The sequence below is a fragment of the Neodiprion pinetum genome, chromosome 4, assembly GCF_021155775.2.
Source record: "Neodiprion pinetum isolate iyNeoPine1 chromosome 4, iyNeoPine1.2, whole genome shotgun sequence".
NCBI classification, from domain to species: domain Eukaryota; kingdom Metazoa; phylum Arthropoda; class Insecta; order Hymenoptera; family Diprionidae; genus Neodiprion; species Neodiprion pinetum.
This window is the reverse complement of record NC_060235.2, coordinates 21,881,798-21,902,732: the sequence shown is the minus strand read 5'-3', so window position 1 is coordinate 21,902,732 and position 20,935 is coordinate 21,881,798. Positions and strand designations below refer to the sequence as shown.

Here is a 20,935-nt window from a genome sequence, read left to right as displayed (position 1 = left end):
GACATTCTCGGTTCGTATCTTGAGGTGGAAAATACCCCAAGAGTTTCAGTATTTCGTTCGGCATCCGTAAAAGACTGTTCGAAAAATACACCTTCCCTCATCTTCTCCCAGATATCATGTACAAAAGGCAAAAATATTATTGGTTCAATTACAGGGGGATTTGGCCCGACTTTTTCGCGTTTGATTGCCTCTTTGTCTCTGCCTTTTTTCCCGTCTGTTTGCGAGACCCTCGAACAGAGCTGCGCCGACAGATTATAAAATGCACAAATTGATTGAAATCCATTTTTCGAGCCCATTGTTGCTGCCCCGCTCGATGCGCATATGTGTGTGTGGGTGCACCGTTCGTCGGGAATCAACGTGATTGAAAATTTCAACGCCGCTCGAGCGCCTCCGCATTATTATACCTACCTGCCTGCCTGGCTGTTCCGAATAGCCTGCATCGACTCGAATCACCGTATCGAAACGCTTCCTATCGCACACCTGCGCAGCTACTATGAAATTCAATTCCCGGTGCTGATACACCTGATACAATACCTACACTCCAATTTGTTAACGGCACACCGAACCAATTATTCAAATCCATTTAGGCCCGAACCCCTTCATCCCTCTCTTACTACTCATCCTAGTCGGGATAAATAATCCTCACTTGTATATTCGTCTCGCACTCACCAGCTGCAACCCTTGACTGGAAACTGTCTGCACGGTCTGCAGAGGGTTGATTTACGCTCTGTGCAGGGTTGATTGAAACGGACATCGACGGTCCGGATCGCTTTGAGGAGTAGGAACGACGGGGCTAAACGAGGGGACAGGGGTCCGGATTTCTTTGTGAGCCGAGATCCATCTCCGGCTGCTCACTTCCCCGGGGCATTTCATTCTCCGGGAAAAATCCCCTTTCCGGTTTCTCCTTCTTATTTCGGAACGCAAACAGAGTGATGGATGCGTTCAAATCTTCGCTCGACTATAAAATTCCGCTTTAACCCCAGCGTCTGTTTAAGATTCAGACATTTCCAAGCTTCGTGATTAAACTAAACCGAGTCAATTATACCGCCGGTCAAATACCCGCATGTGTAAATCTTCCTCGGAACTTGAACAAAAACGAGGCGAAGGTGCAGAAGTTCCCGACATTAAACATGATCTTGAAAAATATTTGAGGGTTGGCATAATTAGCCCCAGCGATAACAATCGTCCCTCAAACTTTCTCAAGTCTCGACTCGTCGGATTCTTCTTCACGGTTCGGGAGCACGTCAATTCCGGTGTCGCAGGTCGGTTGGCCAGTCCCTGAAGTGTGCATCGAGCCGGATCCAGCATTGCCAACAAGTTGAAGATAGAAGATCCACATCGGGGTGGAAATAAGTGAAGGGGTAAGGATGAATAATGCAGGACTCCGAAGGATGGGACGGGAGCAACTAATTGCACTCTCGGCAGTTCAAGAGAGCGAAAATTGTGTAACGATATCTACCAGCTCTCATCCTCGGCTAGAGCAAAGTCCCTGCAGGGAATGTTCGGCGAAGTGCCTCTCTCATTCCGGGAGACGGATCAGTGCTCGAGGCTGACGGTGATTCCGGTCTTCTTTTCAAGGAGCACCGCGCCGCTGAACCGAGGCCCGATTTCCTCCCGTTATCCGACTCGTTTCGGACTGGTTTTTGTCGGCTGCTGCTCTTCTCCGCGGTTCCATGTTCCATCACGCACCCCGCGGTTTTCAATATTTGTCTTTAATCACACAACAGCAGCAGCAGCAGCAGCACCACCACCACCACCGGTTATCATGACCCACGTAGATTACGAACCGCTGTCTGACCAACAAGTTTACTCTGTTTACCGAGTAAACTGCCGCTGCATCCCCGTATCTGCTAACCGTGCGATAACACTCATAGCCACTCATCGTCTGATTTATCGTTGGATTTTGAGTTGTCTGACAGAGCGACTGCATCCCGGTTCTGGAATTTAAAAACCCATTCGCTCCTCTAAAGTCAGCCCTTGAGGGGTAATACTTTTTTTTTTTTATCTTTGTAACTTTTTTTCCATCCAAAGGAAAATTGTCTGAACAGTGCTTGCCTTTTGTATCCATAGTCGTGTTACCCCTTAAGGATGAATGGGCCGTAATGTCTGGAGCAAAGACTAGAAGAAAAAAAAAAAAAACGTTTAAAAATCCTCCAGCAGTGTTATTCGCATCAATGATGGTGAACACGAATGAAAAAGCGTTCATGCTATGTGAGAGAAATGATTCTGACCAAATTGCAATAACGCAAAATAAGATATCAACGTTTTGAGAAAAAGTTTTATTACCACAACGTCAGAAGTGGTTAAATTCCGAAGGGGAAACAACTCGAGATTTGAGTGACACAATAATTTTTTGAGTTGAATCAATTTAAGTTAATTTTCCTTATTTCACATTAATTTGTTTCAATCGAGATGAATTTCTTTAATTCAACTTAATTCATTTCAACTCATGGATTTCAATTTTTTCCTCGATAATTCTCGACAATTCATTCTAATTCAAGTCAGTTTAAAAAAATTAAATATCATTCACTTGTATTTCCTGTTAATTCAAATGGATTTTTTTTATTTCAATTCAATTGTTTCAATCTAATTAGGTTGTTTTCCTCTGTAAACAAATAATTCTAGCACGAATACAAATTAATTCCAATCAACTTGACTTGATTTCTCATAATTCAGTTATTTCTCAGTTTATGCTCATTGATTCAGTTATTTTGCATTAATTTAGTTGATTCTCGTTAATTCGGGTAAATTATAATTAATTCACAAGCTTATGGACACACCAATTCGGTGAGTTATTTCCCCCTTATTGAATTCTGGTATTATTGATCCGATTCCAATGGTCTTGGGATAATTTCCCTCACTGACCAGATGCCTGAAAATTGTTTAAAAAGCCTTCGGGAAATCTAACATCACAGTATAATTATAACGCGAAAATTTAACTGTCGAAAAAAATTTGTAGTACCCTACTAACAATAAGAAAAATCTATTCTTATCGACTCCGTTGACAAATGTTTACGAATTTTTTTTTTAAGATGACCTCTGTAGATCTTCATGGTTAGTAAAATGAGCCCCAAAGACCCTAATATCGTATCAAAAACACCAGAGTTCAAAATTTCGGACTTTCCGATTATATAAACCTTTTCTCAAATTGTCGATACCTTATGTTGTTCAAATCGGCTAATATTTATGCTAACCCTCAACGTTGCAGACAACACTGCTAAACATTTTGTAAACGGTTTGTTCTTTCTCTTTCTCAAACCTAAGAGTTTTTAATATCAATCCCTACATTATTCATGAAAAGATGACAAAATCGTTCTCTTTTCCTCGATGCGATGGCTTCGACCTTCTCGATTTTCCATATTTCGGGCAGAGCTTTCGAGAATCGAAAAGCGATGGCCAGTGGGGGCGTTAATTATTCCCCAAGGGTTTTGCAACGTCAGATGGTGAGTTTCTCCCATGTTTCGATTCTGGCTTCGCCTTTGCCCACGCTGGAAAAGTATAAAGTAAGCACGAGGTACGCTCAAATAAGAAAAGTCAGTTCCCATCAAGGAGGCTTACGGCAGGAACTCGGGAAACAACGCGCCATGCACATTCAGCGACCACAGAGCCAAGCTCTGGTGTTTTACAACTGATTAGGATTTTAATTGAACATTGTCCCTGCAGGTGGGAGTTGCCCATGCCGCCTTGGCAACGGGATGGAAATCTGAAAGGTTTTCGTGATAAAACACAGGAGTCGCGGCTTTGTGCTCTGATTACTTCTCAGTGTTGAAACAGTTGTTATTATCACTGTGCACGAATGGTATCGCGAATCGGTCCGGACCCTTTTCTACTTCCTCTTTATACCGCGAATCCCGACTTCGTTTTCCACCTCGCGGTGTCTGGAGCAATCTTCCTGGACCTTTACGAGGAACATTTATGTCGCTGGCGCATCCATCCGCCCTCGCGTTTGGCCCGCTTCTTATTTTACTTTATTTATTTCTCCAGGAGAAGAAGGAATGCGCCGTGAAAAGAAAAAGGAAACCATCAAGACTTTATTCACTCTTACAGCACAACGCAAGTGAGACCCTGTTGGATTTTTTCATACGTTAGAAGGGAATCGCTGCAATTCGACGCTTTCGTTATTAATCTCGTCACTTTTCCTTCAAAGAAAGGTCGAGATTGTCACACGCTATTTCGGAAGGTTAGTTATCCTTCAAGTCGAACGGTCAATGAAATACTCGAGGAAAATCCTTTTAAACTTATTGATCACGTTTTAAAAATATCGCGACCATTTTTTTTCAAAACCCTGTAGAAAAACCGATTCTTATTACAAATATTTTGAAACTCGGTAAAATATTAATCAACTCTTTGAAAATCGAATAAAAATTCATTGTCCATAATTCAAACATCATTTCAAGCGATGTGGAATCTTTAAAATCGGTTTCGAAAATTTTGTAAATGTAATGAAAATCCTTTTTTTCGAGATCAAATGACAGTCATTTTTCATACATTCAAAACCGCTTGTAACGAAATGAAATTTATTCGTCGTTCGTTTTTGTTGAAACCTTCTGATTTACCGTGAAAAGTAATCGAAGGACGAATCCCTTGATATAAATTATTGGACGATAGAACCGGATGACGGTATACAACGAATAAAAAATATAAATAGGCGGGGTATAAAAAAGTGCGTCTAGGACAAAAAGACGGAAACTGAGGGGACTTTTGCTCGAGGAAAAAGGTAAAAGACACACCTCAGCTTCTGCTTCTTTATTTTACTTATTGTGTTCGCGTCTCGGATACGAAGTCGACAATACGACGACATCGTGACAGGTTAATTGGTGTAGGTTTGACAGAAAAGGGGATTACATAGAACCGGGTGCCAAACTGCTGCAGGAGACGAGGATTTATCAGGGTACGTTTTGACCCCAACGAAACCAACATCCGGTCATCCAGCAGTTTCCGCCTCACGGAGTTGTCTCTTTTTTTTGAACAGCGCGACGCAGAGCATCGAGGAATCGTTTTTTGAAAGGAGTTCTGGTCGCTGAACGGCAATAAAATACTTTGTGCGATTGATTCAGCATTTTTTTGCGTCGTTTCTGTTGGCAGAAATATTTTTTTTTTTTCTGTTCAAAGGTTTTTTTCCGTTTTCCTTGGTATGCGCATACATTTGACACGACATGTGATATTGACGTTATGTCTCTTCATCCGGGTGCAGATGCGACCGATCAGAAACTGCTTCTGCTCGATTGCTTTTCTATTCCAACGCCATTCGGTGTTCAAAATCTAAAACAATACAGCGGCTTGTCTCCGTGATTTATGCCACACGGTTATACCGAACTATACAATTCCCAACATCCGCTCCATCGCGTCGGTTGAAACATTATACCAGTCAAAATGCAGAGCAGACGATTACAGAAAATACATTCCTGACACGAGTCGAGCTTTTTAAAGGGGTTCGAATGAAAGTTTTCTTTTTTAATAATTCGGATATGAGATAGTCGTAAATCACGTATTTGTGACATTCTTGTACGCGCAAGCTGCGAGTGTCGCTTTGAAAGTTGAACACTACAATTCGGAGAAAAAAAAATACCGCTTGGATATCGACGCTTCGTTTCGCACCGCTTTAGAATTGTCAGAAATCTATTAAGACTAACTTCATTCGACGATGGCTATTTTTTTTCAGAATACCATTCACTGCGAAGTTACTGAAACGAATTTGTTTTTTTTTTTTTTTTCTTTTTTTCTAGTACCCGATTTAATGTTGCCATTTTTAATCATAATTAATATCGTTCCAGCTTTGCTAAATTGAATACCTGAGAATACTGATTTGGCAAAAAAGATACGAGTTTCGGTGAATCGATGGAAAATAATCTTCCGAACAAAATGAGTCATCTTCGATTGACAACGAAACGAATTTGTAACATTTAATTTGAGCGATATGAAACGATGTATCGACATCCAAGCTTCCGTTAACAATTCCGATAATTCCTATTCTTGTATTTCGGAAAAGCCGGCTTCGCAGTTCGCAGCTAACGAAAATAACAATTTTACGACAATGACCAAATAAAAACGACTATCTTTTACTAAAGCGAACGAAAACAATCGAGCCTCCTTCAACCGAGTTTGACTTTCACGGTCCTTTCGCAATATATTTTCGACGGCTGCACTCGGTCCCTGGAACTTGGCTTTTCTTCCCCCCCTCCGAACAACATCGACAGTTTCTATTACACAAGTCAAGAGTTCCCGCAGTCTTGCGGAGGATTGATCGGAGCCGAGGCGAGAACTAATCCGAGCTTGCACTGCGAGGGGATTGCTAAGGGGCGAATATCCTGAGTGTATAATTCTCGCCCCGTTTTACCCCGCAGACTTCCGGAAGTCCGTATGGCTGCGAGGGGTCGAAGATGCGTCTTCCTTCCGTCGGTCCCGGGGCGCCTCGGCGTCTGGGAACGCCTCTTAACCGCAAGAAGGCGCCTCTCGGAACCACCAAATTGCAATTCTGAACTCGCGTTATTTATTCAACCTATTCACCCCGCGACCCGCAATTCTATACACACGCAAACAAACACGATACACACCAAATCCTGTCTCTCGTCTGGCGCTTCTATCATCGCTACGCTCCGAATTGAAACACAGTGTCGGAAATTGCTTTTTTTCCTCTTCACTCACGATCGGAAAAAAAAAAATTTTCATTCAAATTCGATCAAATTTCTCAAAGTCAATCGACAAATTCTCATTTCCATTCAAAATAATACCGATCGTTTCAACCCGTATTTTTATTTAATCCTTACGCTGCACATCCGTTGTGTATAATACTCATGGTTTCACACCGGGGTCGTTGGGGACCCTTCGATAAAAACCATTGCGTAGAAACTAGGATAAAAAAACGAAAAGCTTTTTTGAAAAAATTCTGGGACATTCTTTAGCTATTATATTTCACGGCAAATTAGTCATATTCAGCATAACGAAATGTGGTATGTGAAGAAAAATCATAAAACAACAAAATACCGGTAAATGAATCATCCTACTCAAAAAATTTTAGAAACTCGCTGAATTTTCAATATTTCAGCTGAAAATTTACCGAGTAACTCTCAAGACAGAGATATTTGAGAAAAAAATACTGAAATCCTGCGTGATGAGAAAAACATATTTATTGAAGTGAGTGATGTTGAGGTTTTGCAAAAATAATGAATCAACGATTTTTACAAGATTTCATTATTTATCCTGGATCAAAATCAGATTATTTTTGATGTTTTTCATGTGGAATTTACGGTGAACATGCCTTGGGATTACCGTGACCCCGGTATGCAGTGTAAGGATTAATGATATAAATACATTGTTTCTTCTTTGTTCTATCTCATTGAAGTATTTCTTTCCAAGAAAATGAATGTGGAAGGAAAACATTGTTTCATATCGACCAAAGGCCCCTAAACTTCTTTATTTTAATGAAAAAGACGAGTTCTTTACGTTTCGAAACGTCGAAGTAAACTTTGATCAATTTAAATACGTTTCTTGCCTCCGAATGAACAAATTTTTTTTTCACAAGATCAAACTTTTTCTCCGAAAGGATTCTCGTCCGTTTGGAATCTCTCGCTTTGCACTCTTAATCGCTGTTTCGTTTCATGATTAATATAATTGTACCATATATTTTCATTGTGATCGTTATTTTTATTTTTATATGATAATATGAATTCACAATAAATTATTCATGCCTCAAGCGTGAAAAGGCATCAGTCTTGCTTAAGTTGATTCATTGCCATCTGGTTTATATTATGATAGGTAGTATATACCGAAATAAGTATTTAAAGGTACTTTGAATAAACAATTAAGGCTTTATTCAGCAGCACATTTCACGTGCAGTTTTATACGCCTCGAATATATCTGCTTCGTAATTCCTTCATTGATCCCGACGATGTCACAATACCTAACAGTCAGAGTTCATATTTCATTTAACGTCACGGTTCGGATTTTCGTTCATTGATAGCGAATTGTCAATCACGATATACGAAGTAAGAATAATAATTTTTTTTATTCTCTCCGGTTCTTCGATATTTTTTTTCTTATCTTTCCCAACTTGCAAATATTCCGTTCGTACAAAGGGAAAAGAATGTAACGCTGGAAAATCGAGGAATATCTCATTACGAAGAAATGATTATATTTATCAAGCACTAGAAGAGAACGAAAAAAAAAAAAAAACTGAAGATAAAACAAAAACGTATAATTGACCGGGAGTAAAAAAGGAGGCTGCAATTGGATTAATTGGCAATTAACGACCTGCAATTGGGAGGTAAATCTTAAAACGAGGAGAAATAGGATGAAAAGAATATGTAGCTGAGGGAGGGGTGAAAGAAGGAGGGAGAAAGAATAATTGAAAACAAAATTAAACAAAGAGACTGTAATATTGTGTGCAAGTATTTTCACGTATAAATAAATTATATACGCAATACGTACGGAAAAGTGATTAGGAAACACGTATAATCCCGACTCGTTTCATCATATTCCGTATGATGAATAACGCGAATAAATGAAATCGCCAGGAAGGCATGCGGAATATATATATATATATAAAATATATGTATTTCGAGTCCAATTAAGCTGGGTTTATTCAAACCAAGGAGCCGCGGAAGCAGTTAAAACGCTATAATATTCGTGCCAGAGGAATCGGATTATTCAATTGAATTTGAATCGAGAAATCATTTTTCAAGATACTGATACGTAATATATTGCTAAGTAATGAAATCATCGTATCATTATAATTACTATCATTACAGTTAAGTTTATTTTTCATACTCGTTGTTCATAGAATACTATCATCAATTTTCCAAGCGTTACGAATTTTAATTTACGTTCGTATGGTGTACGCTTATCGATTGTAGTTAAAACGTGTCGTAAATATTACTCGAAACAAAGCATAAAGTAAAAAGTGTTTAGAAGGTTAAAACGTTGTTTTTTTTTTCTTGCAATTTCTTATTGACGATTCGCAAACTTGCAGGAATAAATCTGCTGTGTTTTTTTCCTCTATAACTAATTTCTAAAGACCTTCAATTTCCTCGATTCTCATGAAATTGGCTCATGTTTCACGTTCGAAAAATTATTCACAGGTTTATCGAATTTGCTTTTTTCAGTCTTCTATTCGCTTGAAACAAAAAGCAGCAGCTCTTATCAACATTGAATTCGCGTCCAGGGAATTCACTTGGCATCGAAAAACGATCCTTCGGTTGGATTAAAATTAGGAAAACTGAATTGGATTCGGTGGTTTTAGATTTACGGTATGCGATGGGCGCAGATTTGCTTGTAAGTAAAAAGACGGTAAAGTCAAACGATGTCGTTTGGAAAAGTAAAAAGCTTGCGATGAATTTCCGACACTGAAACCCAAGGAAAATTTGACTCGTGAATTGAGACGCTTTTTTTCCAGGGGAAAAGAAATAAGTGTAACACCGCTCTCGATAAATCTATCTATTCATCCTGATGGTTGCAATTCGGCACACCGAGCAATCTTCATTCATTCCCAAAGGGGAATAAAATAGGAAAAGGACTGAGAAAATATGCAGAGGGATTTAAAGATGAGAATGGAAAAACAATTCAACCGCGTGATCAGTTTCTGAATCCAATTCCTGTTCGGTTTTTAATATAAGTGACTCAGGTTATATTGAAATCTTTATCAGTTTAAGCAGATACTGTCTTAAGCTCCAAAATTTGTTTTTATCCAAGGTATTTTTAAATTCACTCGTCTAATTGGATGAAAAGATTATTTACATTAATTAAGTGAAGAAGAAAAAAAAGTTGGCTTGGAAATTGAAGCTCATTTTTCCAAATTCTTGTTCCATGATTAATTATGGAAAAATTCACAATTTTTTGGGATGGGGGGTTGAACGAGTCAAGAGTATGAGAAACGGTTTTCTTCATTCAGAAATCCTGGACTTTGACCTAACCTGGATTTATATGAATTCCAATATTTTTCGTATTTCCTCTTCTTTTTGTACTCATGTCGCGAAAGAACATTATAACTTATTACAGCCATCGACGATAGATTTCTCCCAGCTTCGCTAATCGCGTGATATTTTCTTCTCTTTTGTATTTCTATTACATGTATAGGTACAATAATATAACACACTTAATACGTACGACGCTTGGTAGATGTAACAAGAATGAGAGATGTACGTAATAATAAGTTTTCGCTGATGCGGGAAGAAAAAAGAAGGGAGAATATTATTTTTTCGCTTATTTTTCAAATAAACTTTGTTTAGCTGCCATTTATCCAGGGAAAGATTTGCAAATTATAAGTAACTAACGGTCAAATACCGCATGTTAAGAATGTTACAGTTTCTGTAAAAATTACAATGTAGAATAGCGCGTGTATCAAGCTTTATAAAAACTGTAAAAACGGTTTTGAAGTCGTAACGTGCAAGTTATTGAAAAACGTTCGTTCAAGACAATTACGGATCATTTTTCGAATTTGTAAGCTTTAACTAAAGATGAAACTAATGCCTTTAAGCCGTTTATTATTTGCCTTTATTTCAACTTTCAAAGTCACTAGAAAATCGTAGTAAAATGTCTATTGTTACAAAAACGGTACAAGCAGTGTTGGAGTTACAAGAAAAAATGTAGAACAAGTAACTGTTCACTGTCATTACAGCTGGCAATAGTACAAGTCGTCTGGTACAATTAAGGTCTTGAAAAAAATTTATTCTTGCGCGTGTATCAGATAGTTACAAGAAAATATCCTAATCTACTAAACATAACCATCCCCAAAAAGAATAGTTGCATTTATGATAGATTTTTAGGTCAGAGTTTATACAAAACTAATTTTTATTTTGTAACCATTGTTCGGTAATGGTGAAAGGCTAAAATTTAGTTGAGAACTGAGTACATACCCTGGAGCTAGAAATTTATCTCGATGAAATAGCAACTGTTTAAAGCTGAATTAAAAATCAGTTCAAAATTACTAACGTGCCTAAAGTTCAAACAATCAATGCCGAGCAAGTTTTGTCGGAAATCTATTTAAAAAATCAATTCAAGATTCGTCAATTGTTAGTATAATATTGTGAGAAACTGAAATGCGCAAAGCGGAACAAAAATTACCAAAAAATCATCTCTCGAAGTACGAATAATCACCGGATTATAGTTTCTTCAATAATGACGATCACGCGAATCGTTACCGATTAGAGAAACTCATCGATCATCATCTCGCAGGTAGACAGGGGCTTAAATTTTGATGGTACGAATTTGAACGCTTCTGCGGTAAAGCATTGAGGGGCGAGTTTTTGTTTTCGTCGACTCGGGAGAAAAGCCGGGGGCCAAAAGCTCGCGGAGCGAAGAGTTGAAAGAGGAAGTTGGCCGGGGGTTTGCAGAGGCAAGTTCAAAGAGCATGCCACAGGTGCTTCGGAGGGCGATAATTAACGCGCCCCTATTGATAGGAGATAAGTGAGAGGGTTTCGTCGGATTAGCCGGCGAGTGTGTGCGGCGAGCGAGCGAGTGCGGGAAGAAGATGATTCGACGGCGGCGCTTGCGCGGAAATTCCACGCGCCCCCGGAAAGTCGAGGAGGCGCCGCGTTTTCTCCGTTTAGATAGCGACGCCCGCGTCGCGACGCCGGCCCCTCAGTCGGGATGCCGAGCGCGCAGTATCTCGTCGTTCACTTCCGGCGCTATGCTCGGTCATAAATGTCCTTACACTGCGGCCACCTGCAACAAAAAAATCGCGGGCAAACGTGGACGCGATTATTTATTACGAGTTGTGATTGTCGTGCTCGTTACAGGATCGTCGTTCGCCCAAAGCTCGTCTTCCCCGTCCCCAGGTGAGTGGAATGCGATTTTCAAACAAAAACACCTTTTTTCTTTTTTTTTTTATTGCAAAACCCGAGTCATTAAATCGCGGCGAAACTTCTTCAGCGCAGAGAAAACAACGCGGTAAAATCGTGCGTAGTGTTCAAAGTTTCGACGATTGTGAGATCGTTGTATCAAGTTTTCGGGCTGTTTCTAATATTGCTTTTCGAACAAGACATGAAAGACTTGTGCGGAATTCACATTTCTCTTATCAATAGCGAGCTTATTGTCGAGAGCTTGTCGCGATTTGTATCCGGTTTATTTTTAAAAGAGACATGATAAAGTTGTGTGATTTTCAAATTTGTTTTACCAATCGCGAGGTTACTCTCAGTTCGAAAGCTTCACGCGATTTGACGTGGAAAATTTATGCGGATTTCAGCTTTCTTTCACTAATAGCGAGCTTATCGGGGCGCTTATTGTCAAAAATTTGACGCGATTTTTATCAAATTCGTTTCTGAAAAAGACGTGAAAAACTTGTTTTCAATTCGAAAGATTGATGTGATTAGTATTAAATTTGTTTTTGAACAAAAAACTTCTGCAAACCTGTGCAGTTATAAAAATTTTTCAAAATGACTGCGAGCTTGTAAGTTTCAGTGCTTAAAGCGATTTGCCAAAAATTTGTTGAAAAAAAAAAAAATTAGGTATATAATCGTCGATTTTATTTTCGTGTGTGAGTTTCATCAAGCTTCTGAATAGACGAGGAGAAAATGATGAAATGCATAAATCGTTGAAACCGTTTGCGATTTACACTCGGTGCAAAGGGTTTCAAATATGTTGTTTTTTGTCGTTGACATTTCTTAAACAATAATAATGATATACACCACACGTTTTAATATAAGCTTGATGTAAGACATGATAAATACTTTTTCCAATCAAAGCCAATACTGTCAATATATTTGTAAGTTTGAAGTCACAATGGAGTGTGTCAAAATTGGTGACAGAAAGAAATTGACGAAGAAGACACACTTTCTTATCTACATTGCTTATATTTGCTTCCACACAGTGAGAGAGAGAGAGAGAGAGAAAAAGAGAGGGGGAGAGAGAGAGAGAGAAGAGCATTTGCACTTTGGTGTACATAGAACAGAAAGAACGGTATTTTCAATTATTAAATCATGCGTGGAGTTGAAATTCTGCAAATACGATATTTAATTTACGAAGAAATAGAGAAAATTTCCGACAACATTCAAACAATTGTACAATAATGTGAAAAGTTAAACGAGTATGCTCAACATGCCACTTGTGAATTTAATGATTGTATGCAATTTACTTTTTCATGCATCGTTATTACTGCAATTGTTATAAAACTAACAATAATTATTTCTTCACCTGTGATGAATGAGGACAGTTTTGCTCCTTTCATCAGGCTACGCTTATTTCTATACTGGATTTTTCCAGTTTTAAACCAACCTGCGGTCTCTACCCTTGCGCAATTAATCGCGAGTCCGCAAAACCTGGAATATACATACATACGTATATATATATATATATATATTTTAGTACATATTCCATGTATAGTATACATACATATATAAAAATGTATGTACAGTAGTAAACGCGGGTTGATTTACAAGTGGTTTTTACCTCAAACGTTGTTCACCAAGCTGATTCTCTCTCACTCTTTCTCCGTCTCTTGCTTTTTTCAACAATCCACCACTTTTACTCACTATAACTTTTTCATCACCTTCCCAGACTATTACATATAAGAGTGCATTCCACTCACATATTTTTACCATTATTTTACCATTCATTTCAACATACTCCTGAAATAGTTTTTTGTAGTTCTCTAAGAAAGTATTTTTATGCATACTCATTACAAATTATTTATTGTATCGCACTATTTTAATGCTCGTTCTTTTTCTTGGTTTCTACATATCTGCTATTATAATACCGCCAGTTTGTCCCTTGGCCTATTTCTAGGCCACGTCATACTAAATAACCATCTAATCAAATCTAGCCTCTTTATTTTTTCTTCTCATCATTTTTCTCTCTCTCTCTCTCTTTCTCGTTCTCTCTCTTAGTTTATACTCAACGCAATGGGAAAATAAATTATCGAGGAAAGTAGTGGACTCGAATAGTTGGGCATAAATTGCGTTCGGTGAATGAGGGAAAGTTTAAAAAATTCGGAGATAAACAATCGACCAAAAGTTGGAAGAAAAACGAAACGAAGAAATGATTAAGCAATGTCGTTTATTGTTTGATCGTTATTTTGCACATTTTTCGCGAAAATCTAGAATTCGATTTGCCTTTTGTCTGCAATAATTACCCACCTGGTATTTTACGCGGAGTTTCAGAAATTTTCCAAACTGTGGAAATAATAACAACTCTTCGAGTCGATCAGCGCCGATTTGATCAAATAAATAGAACAAAAATTTGCAGGTACTCGCACAAAACCCGCGTATACCAATTAAACGCTAATTCGTGTGAAACTCGTGTCACGTGTTATTCCTCCGAATTTCGTTATCGTTGCCTGTTGAACAGAGAAATTTGATATTTATGTTTTTCCATCTCGTGAATACAAAATACGGAAAAAACAATTCTCGTTGATTGATATCCAATTTTCACTTTATGTGTGACTAAAAATTCACAGAATTAGAGAGAGATAAAAAAAAAGTGTTCTAAATTTTTCTCCCCAATTAATTATATCTTTTTATACAACATAAAATTTACATTCCTGCGGTTAATTTTGTAGAAAAAAAAATAAAATAAAAAAATTATTCATTTTGAAATTACAATAAAATTCCGGCAAATTTAATGTAACAATTGAACCATATTACTATCGAAAAAAAACAAAATAAGAATTGTGAAAGATTAATCTTGTCGATATAATCGATTCTTTACAATTTGTTGAAATTAATTATTTTTTTACTTCCCTCTGTTTAAAAACGTGTGTATAAATAATGAAAATAACGAAATGCTCTTCTGCATATCGAATAAGGGACCGAGCATGGGCGACTTTTCGTTTGAGTTATGCGGGCCAAAAACGAAAGTTGAGTTAAGGTTGATAAGTAGTAGCGAACCGCGATTGAAACGTTTTAAGGTTAATCGGCTTATCGTCAGTCGGACCCGCGGGTTTACACTCGAAACGCAAATAGGCTTTTGATTTTAGTTTTGCATTCTCATTCCGCTCTTTGCGACGTTGACTTCTGTTCTACTACATTTTTCCGGAATCTCGTTAATCAACGTTACGCCGTCACCTTAATCTCAATAAATATCCGGTGCGAATATCCTGTATAAGACAACAACGAAGAACACGAAAAAGAAGGATAAGACGAAGCAGAAAAATTAATGGAAGGCAGAAAAAATATCGCGCTAATTAAATTACGAACTCGTTTGTCCTCGCAAAACAAAAGAACGTCTCGAATATCAAAATTTATGCGAGTTTCACGTGCGCTTAAACACACACACACATATTTTATGTATACAAGATATTTACGAACGTCTCAAGGAACGAAGCTGCGCACTTAGAGAAATGAAAATTTTAGTCGAACACAATAATGTTCTCTGTATATACACGCGCGCCCGCGTGTGTGTGTGTATAAATACATGTACATATGTTTATATACATATATATACATATATACATATAAATATACATTTATGTATAGATGTGTGCATGTAAAATACACAACTAGAATACAAATCTTACAGGTCGGATTTTCTCATTTCCCATCTCATCTCTTCTCGTTTCACTTCGTGGTTAGGTTTTTTTTATTTCCTTCTTTTTGAACATCGTAGTGACATCTGGTTACATATATTCGATCTAGAAAGAATTAATTAAGCGCGTGACTTTATTGTCATATTATTATTATCGAACTTGAGGAAATACGTGGCGGCGAAGTTCAAGTGGAAATGTATAATTCGAGATGAATTTGAGTTCAGAAATTTCGTCTTTCGGAATTAAAAATCTTGCCGCGTGTTAAATCGTGTTTAATTTATTCTCACTATAAACGAATATTTTGATATAAATCAAAAGACCAAAAAAAAAAAAAAAAAACGAAGCCGTTATTTAGGATAAAATTTGATTTCCTAGATGATTGTTGAATTTTATTGTAGGAACTGAAACACAGCGGCGTTCGATCGAACAGTTTTTTGTTCCGTCCCGAGTTCTTCTTCCCTTCCGTTTTTACTCCGTCTTTTTTCCACCTCCGAGCCCCCGGGAACACTTGAATTAACGCCGTAAACCGTCTGGGTAAAATGGGGAAGAATTAGGGCGAAAAGAAAAAGTAGAAGAAGAATAAGAAGGAGAAGCGTGACGAGGAAGAGCTGAAAAAAAGGGGCGAAGAGGGGGCCGCAAAATAGAGCGGAGCTTTCGGGGAACGGGGGGTGATTAATAACGCTAATTGCACCCCTCGCCGCCTGTGCACAGACTTTTATTATCCAGTTTTCCACGCGAGAAAAGACGCGGCTGCACACGCGGTCTCCATCGCGTTTTATACATCGTGTCTCTTGTAATTCGCAGACACGTGCGAAGCTTTTTTTCTTTTCTTGATCACTGTTTATTCACTTTTTCATTTCCTTCTATACCGTACAGCCTCGTTTTCAAATTCTTAACACATTGTACGAGTCGTGTAACGTATAATTTTTCCCTGCACATGATGGAAAGTAATCAGAGAACACGGAAATAGAGAGAAAGTGAGACGAAAATAAATGTCCATTAATAATAAAACAGAAAACCGTCACATGGCTTTGTTTTCATTGATTTTCGATTAATTTATAGTTTGAAGTATTCTGAAGCATTTTTTTCTTGTAGTTTTTTTTTTTTTTTGCGGTCATGTTTAGAATCTCCATTTCATCAGAAACGGGTACAAGAAAATTGTCTAATCTACCGAATACGCCATTGAAATGTTTCACTGATTCAAGGCGCTAGGCTACTAGTTTTGGGATTTTTTCACCAAAAAGATGGAATGAACGAAATTCTATGAACGGACTTTCATTAAACCATCATTGAACTGTGGAAAATATTTTTCTTTTCGTAGTGTTTGATAAAAAAATGTCGCCAGTACGATATTTCTTTTCTGATGTTTTTTTTTTCAAAAACAAATTTTCCTCGATTATGTATGACAACAGATATAGAATTGCATAGGATCCTTTTGAAGTATTGATATTTGTAAAAATGGTGCACTGCTGAAGAAAGAGTTCATTTCAAAATTTACGGAAAACAAAAGTCGTCCGAAAATTGTTTATAACAAAAGAACGAATCTGGTTTTGAATGTATAGTTTAATTTTAAAGTCAATTGGTAATGATTGGTTCGAGCTATGAGTTCGCCTAGCTTGAAAAACGTGGTTTGGAGATAAACGCGTTCAAACTTACGACCTCGGTTTTGTCACTGATTCTATATTAGATGAATTCGAAATTTTTCTTGCCCTTGATCGGCGATTTCTGGGACATAAAGGAGGCCTTCTACCACATTCGCAGCTTCGTCACAGACTGATCTCTCCAGCCCTGAACTCGACTCTATCGAACCCGTTGCATTTTTTCATTCAAGTGCTAATGACATTTGCAATATTTGGAAATTCGTCATCGGGCCTTGAGCCAAAATGTAGTTCTTAAAAGATGCAGGTATAGTAATTTGCAAAAAAAAAAAAAAATCGATTTCTCGAAATTTCTAGAGTGGCCTAACCCCTCAAACGTACGTGCTTTCACTCAATAATTTAAATTACTGTCCCGACAATTTTGTTTATATATCAATCAAATAAATACTCTGTGCTTGAAAAAAAAAAAAATGTTTCTGCCATATTTTTTAAATTCCACAAATCCTTTCTCTGTCTGTAATAAAATTAAGTTTTTCATATTTTGAACCTACGTAATATTCTGAGTAAAAAAAAAGGAAAAAAATAAAGAAAGAAAATTTATCAACTTATTTTTTTCGAATATTTTTTCGCCGAACTCTTTTAACTCGCTATACCCATTATTTGATAATGCGCGAGGGGTGAAGAAAAGTTTGTTTTCTTTTATTATTATTGTATTGCTTACACCTCCGCACGCGTGGTGCCTGAAGGAGCAGGGATCAAGTCGAAAAATTGGCTCGTCGAGGGACGCGGGAATATAGGCTCGGCTAACAATGAATGCTATTCCAAAGTTAAATTAAATATTTGTGAGGTCGAGCTTGTAGTTTTGTCAAGCCCATTTTCTCGACAAAGCTCACGCTCTCTCTCTCTCTCTCTCTCTCTCTCTCTCTCTCTCGCTCGCTCTCTTCTTCTCCTGAATTCTGCCGCTCCGTGGTTTAAACTTTACAGCTCGAACAATACTCGCGTTGCTTGACACGAGGCCAAAGGCGAGGGTCGAGACTCGAATATACGACCTGCAGACGCTCTCGAAGCCAGACCAAAACCATGTTTCAGGCTTTATTTTCTAGCGGCCGAAGCTCAGCTTCGCTGCAGCGCCGATTATTCATTTTCACCTACGATCATCGAACGAAAAACTCCCACGCATTGATTTTTATTTTCATTGTTTTATTTATACATTTTTATCCCTTCCGGCATCGATTTTGCGGTCGATGTTAAACAGCTCTATTATACCGAATAACATTACTTCACTGAGTTCAAATTTGCGTCCGCCATATTGGATCCGCCATCTTAAATTTTTGTCATCCGATTTCAGAAACTTATCATTTATATGTACACATACATGTGCGTACGATTTTTTTCAATTAATTCGTTTCTAACGATAATAATTTACATTGTTATTACTCTCGAGTACCGAAGACTTATTATTATACTATCACAAATAGTAAAAAACCGCAAATAAACATGATGATAATTTCTCTAAATATGTAAAAAAAAAAGGGAAATCAAATAGGTGATAAGAATACATACCACCATAAGTCAACGGGTTAAAGTGTTCTTGGAGGCAAAAAAATTAAAATAGCGGATTCGACCTTACGTACCGTTACGGCCGATATTATTTTTTCAGAAGATATAAAATTTTTAAAATTCTCGAAATCGTTTCCAAGGTTTTACAGTCATTTACGGAAAAAGGACAAAAATGGCGGATGTGAACTAATATCATTTATAAATGTTTTAAGTAAAAAACACATTTTGGTGTTGAAAGGGTGTATCCAAACATAAGGCCGCTTATCTTTATTAACGATGGGTAATTTTCGTCGAGTCTTGGTCAATTGAAGAGACATTTTTTTCCTAAGCAATATTTCATGGCAACGTTTCGATCGGGCTGCAGCCGATCATCTTCAGGCTAAATTTAGCGACATATCTCAAGCACGGTGTTGACGCCTGGCCGGTTGGCGCGAAAGACGAAAATTACCCATCACTAATCCTCCAACGGTCACTAACTTCAAGATATCTTATCTTTATTCACTTTATCGGTTAATTTTACCGCGAACAAAAAAAAAAAAAATCATACGCTCTTTTACCACGAAATTCGGCTTTTCGGCGCATACGTCCTTGCACCATTACACACACGGCACAACAACGTCCTCCCTGTTTTCCGTTCGAATCCCAGCCCCGCGTGATTTTCCGTTCAGTCAAGGGTGCGGCCTAAGAAGACCCCCCACAGCCATAAACTTGTCCGAATCCGCAGTCATGGCGCAGAGCGTTAAGGGAAGCCTGCAGCTCCGGAGAATCCGAGCCTCGTTATCTGACCCCGATAAACGGGTGCAATCCGTTAATGCATGCGCCTTGTTTGTCTGTGTGTGCGTGTGTAAAGGGGTGGAGGACGCAGACGGAGCACCGAGACGGGGGAAATGGGGTGGCAGCAGCCCTGCTCACCGTGCACACGGTGATCTATGTGTATCTTGCGAATTTGGAACCAAGCCTAATGACTCCGGGTACCTGCACCTGGCTAATAATTGTTGTCCGTACGCCCGCCGATAATAGTCCTCGCGATTAACCCCCGATGTTCTCGCACTCCGCACACCCCGATCGATTCGCCGCCTTGCCAAGGAGCGGAAAACACGCTCGGAGATTCGATTTTACCGTTTTGCGTTTACGCAAAACTTCCGTGGCTAAGCCATGGCACGAAATTGACCAATCGTTTTCAATCGCTTTGCCGCTAGGGTTAATAAATAACGGTTTTCTCGGTGTTTCTGGAATTATCGTAACAACTGATAGCGCAACAAATGGTACCTTCATTTTTCTGAATCCGTGAGGAGGCATTTTTTTTGGTAAAAATATTTGTTTATGCGGTAAAATTATGACAAATAACCGTCAGACCACTCGTCAAGGTTAGCGAGAGTCCCTTGTTCTAAAAAGTTTGGAAGTGGCTGCAAAATAGATTTTTATCTTCGTTTTATACCCAAAAATACACGAATGGAAAAAAGAGGGAAATTTTTGTTCTTCCGGGAATATCGCGTCAACGATAAGAAATTTTGAAAATAATTTCGTACAAAAGTTGCAGAGATGAAAATTCTGCGTCGAAAAACAACCTCGGAAGTTAATTTTCGACCATTATTTAGTACGAATCGTAAAATTCACTGCTACTTTATAAATACTGGACGAAAATTAACTTCTGAATTAAAATCGAAGAATTTCAATTTCACTAATTGCCGTAAACTTCTATTAATTCTACCTGAATTTCGTCAACTCTTTCCGCAACACGAACGTAATTTTTATGATCGTAACAATATTTTTTCCAATATTTTTGGTATCTCGCAGACACGTTTCGTATCGCAATTGCTACGTTACAATGCCTGTCTGAGAGCAAAGGAGAGTTGAGAATTTTCACTCGACAACGATTTTCCCAAGCGTGAAATAATTGTTGTTGCAAAAGCAGAGGAGAAGCCGCGAAGACGAAGCGCGTCTTGCGAGACAACGAGCATGAGAATAATTACTAGGTATACCTAACAAGGAAACCGCGACAAGGCGATGAATCGGTAATGAAACGGCGAATTGTTCTACCGTAAATGTCGGAAAACGGGGCCAGTCACTCAATTTTCGCTTAAAATCATTATGCGTATCAAGCCTTGCATCTTTATATTTACATAATATAGCCGCCGTTCTTCTTCGTATTTCCGTTACCTTTTCCTTCTCAACTTCCGCTTCGATTCGATCCGGCACCCTAATTTCCGGTCGGTATTGACGTTATTCTCTCCAATCCGTTTTTCTCCCTTCTTTTTCATCTTTCACACGGTAAAATGAATTTTCAAAGAAATCATCTGCGAGTATCAACACGAGAAAATTG

The 20,935-nt window shown here is 38.2% G+C and overlaps 1 protein-coding gene and 1 long non-coding RNA gene across 2 annotated transcripts in view; one reads left to right on the top strand and one right to left on the bottom strand.

The window, feature by feature from the left end:
• Nucleotides 1-11,551: 11,551 nt before the first annotated feature.
• LOC124216533 (uncharacterized) overlaps nt 11,552-20,935 on the bottom strand; it is a 101,670-nt gene continuing 92,286 nt past the window's right edge. Inside the window, exon 6 of the long non-coding RNA XR_006882628.1 lies at nt 11,552-11,658. This is a non-coding gene — a long non-coding RNA (uncharacterized lncRNA). The remainder of the gene's footprint in view (nt 11,659-20,935) is intronic.
• Nucleotides 11,554-20,935, top strand: part of LOC124216532 (lachesin-like) — a 108,490-nt gene continuing 99,108 nt past the window's right edge. Inside the window, exon 1 of the mRNA XM_046621108.2 lies at nt 11,554-11,771. Coding sequence (XP_046477064.1) covers nt 11,624-11,771 — 148 coding nt within the window. The 5' untranslated portion in view covers nt 11,554-11,623. The remainder of the gene's footprint in view (nt 11,772-20,935) is intronic.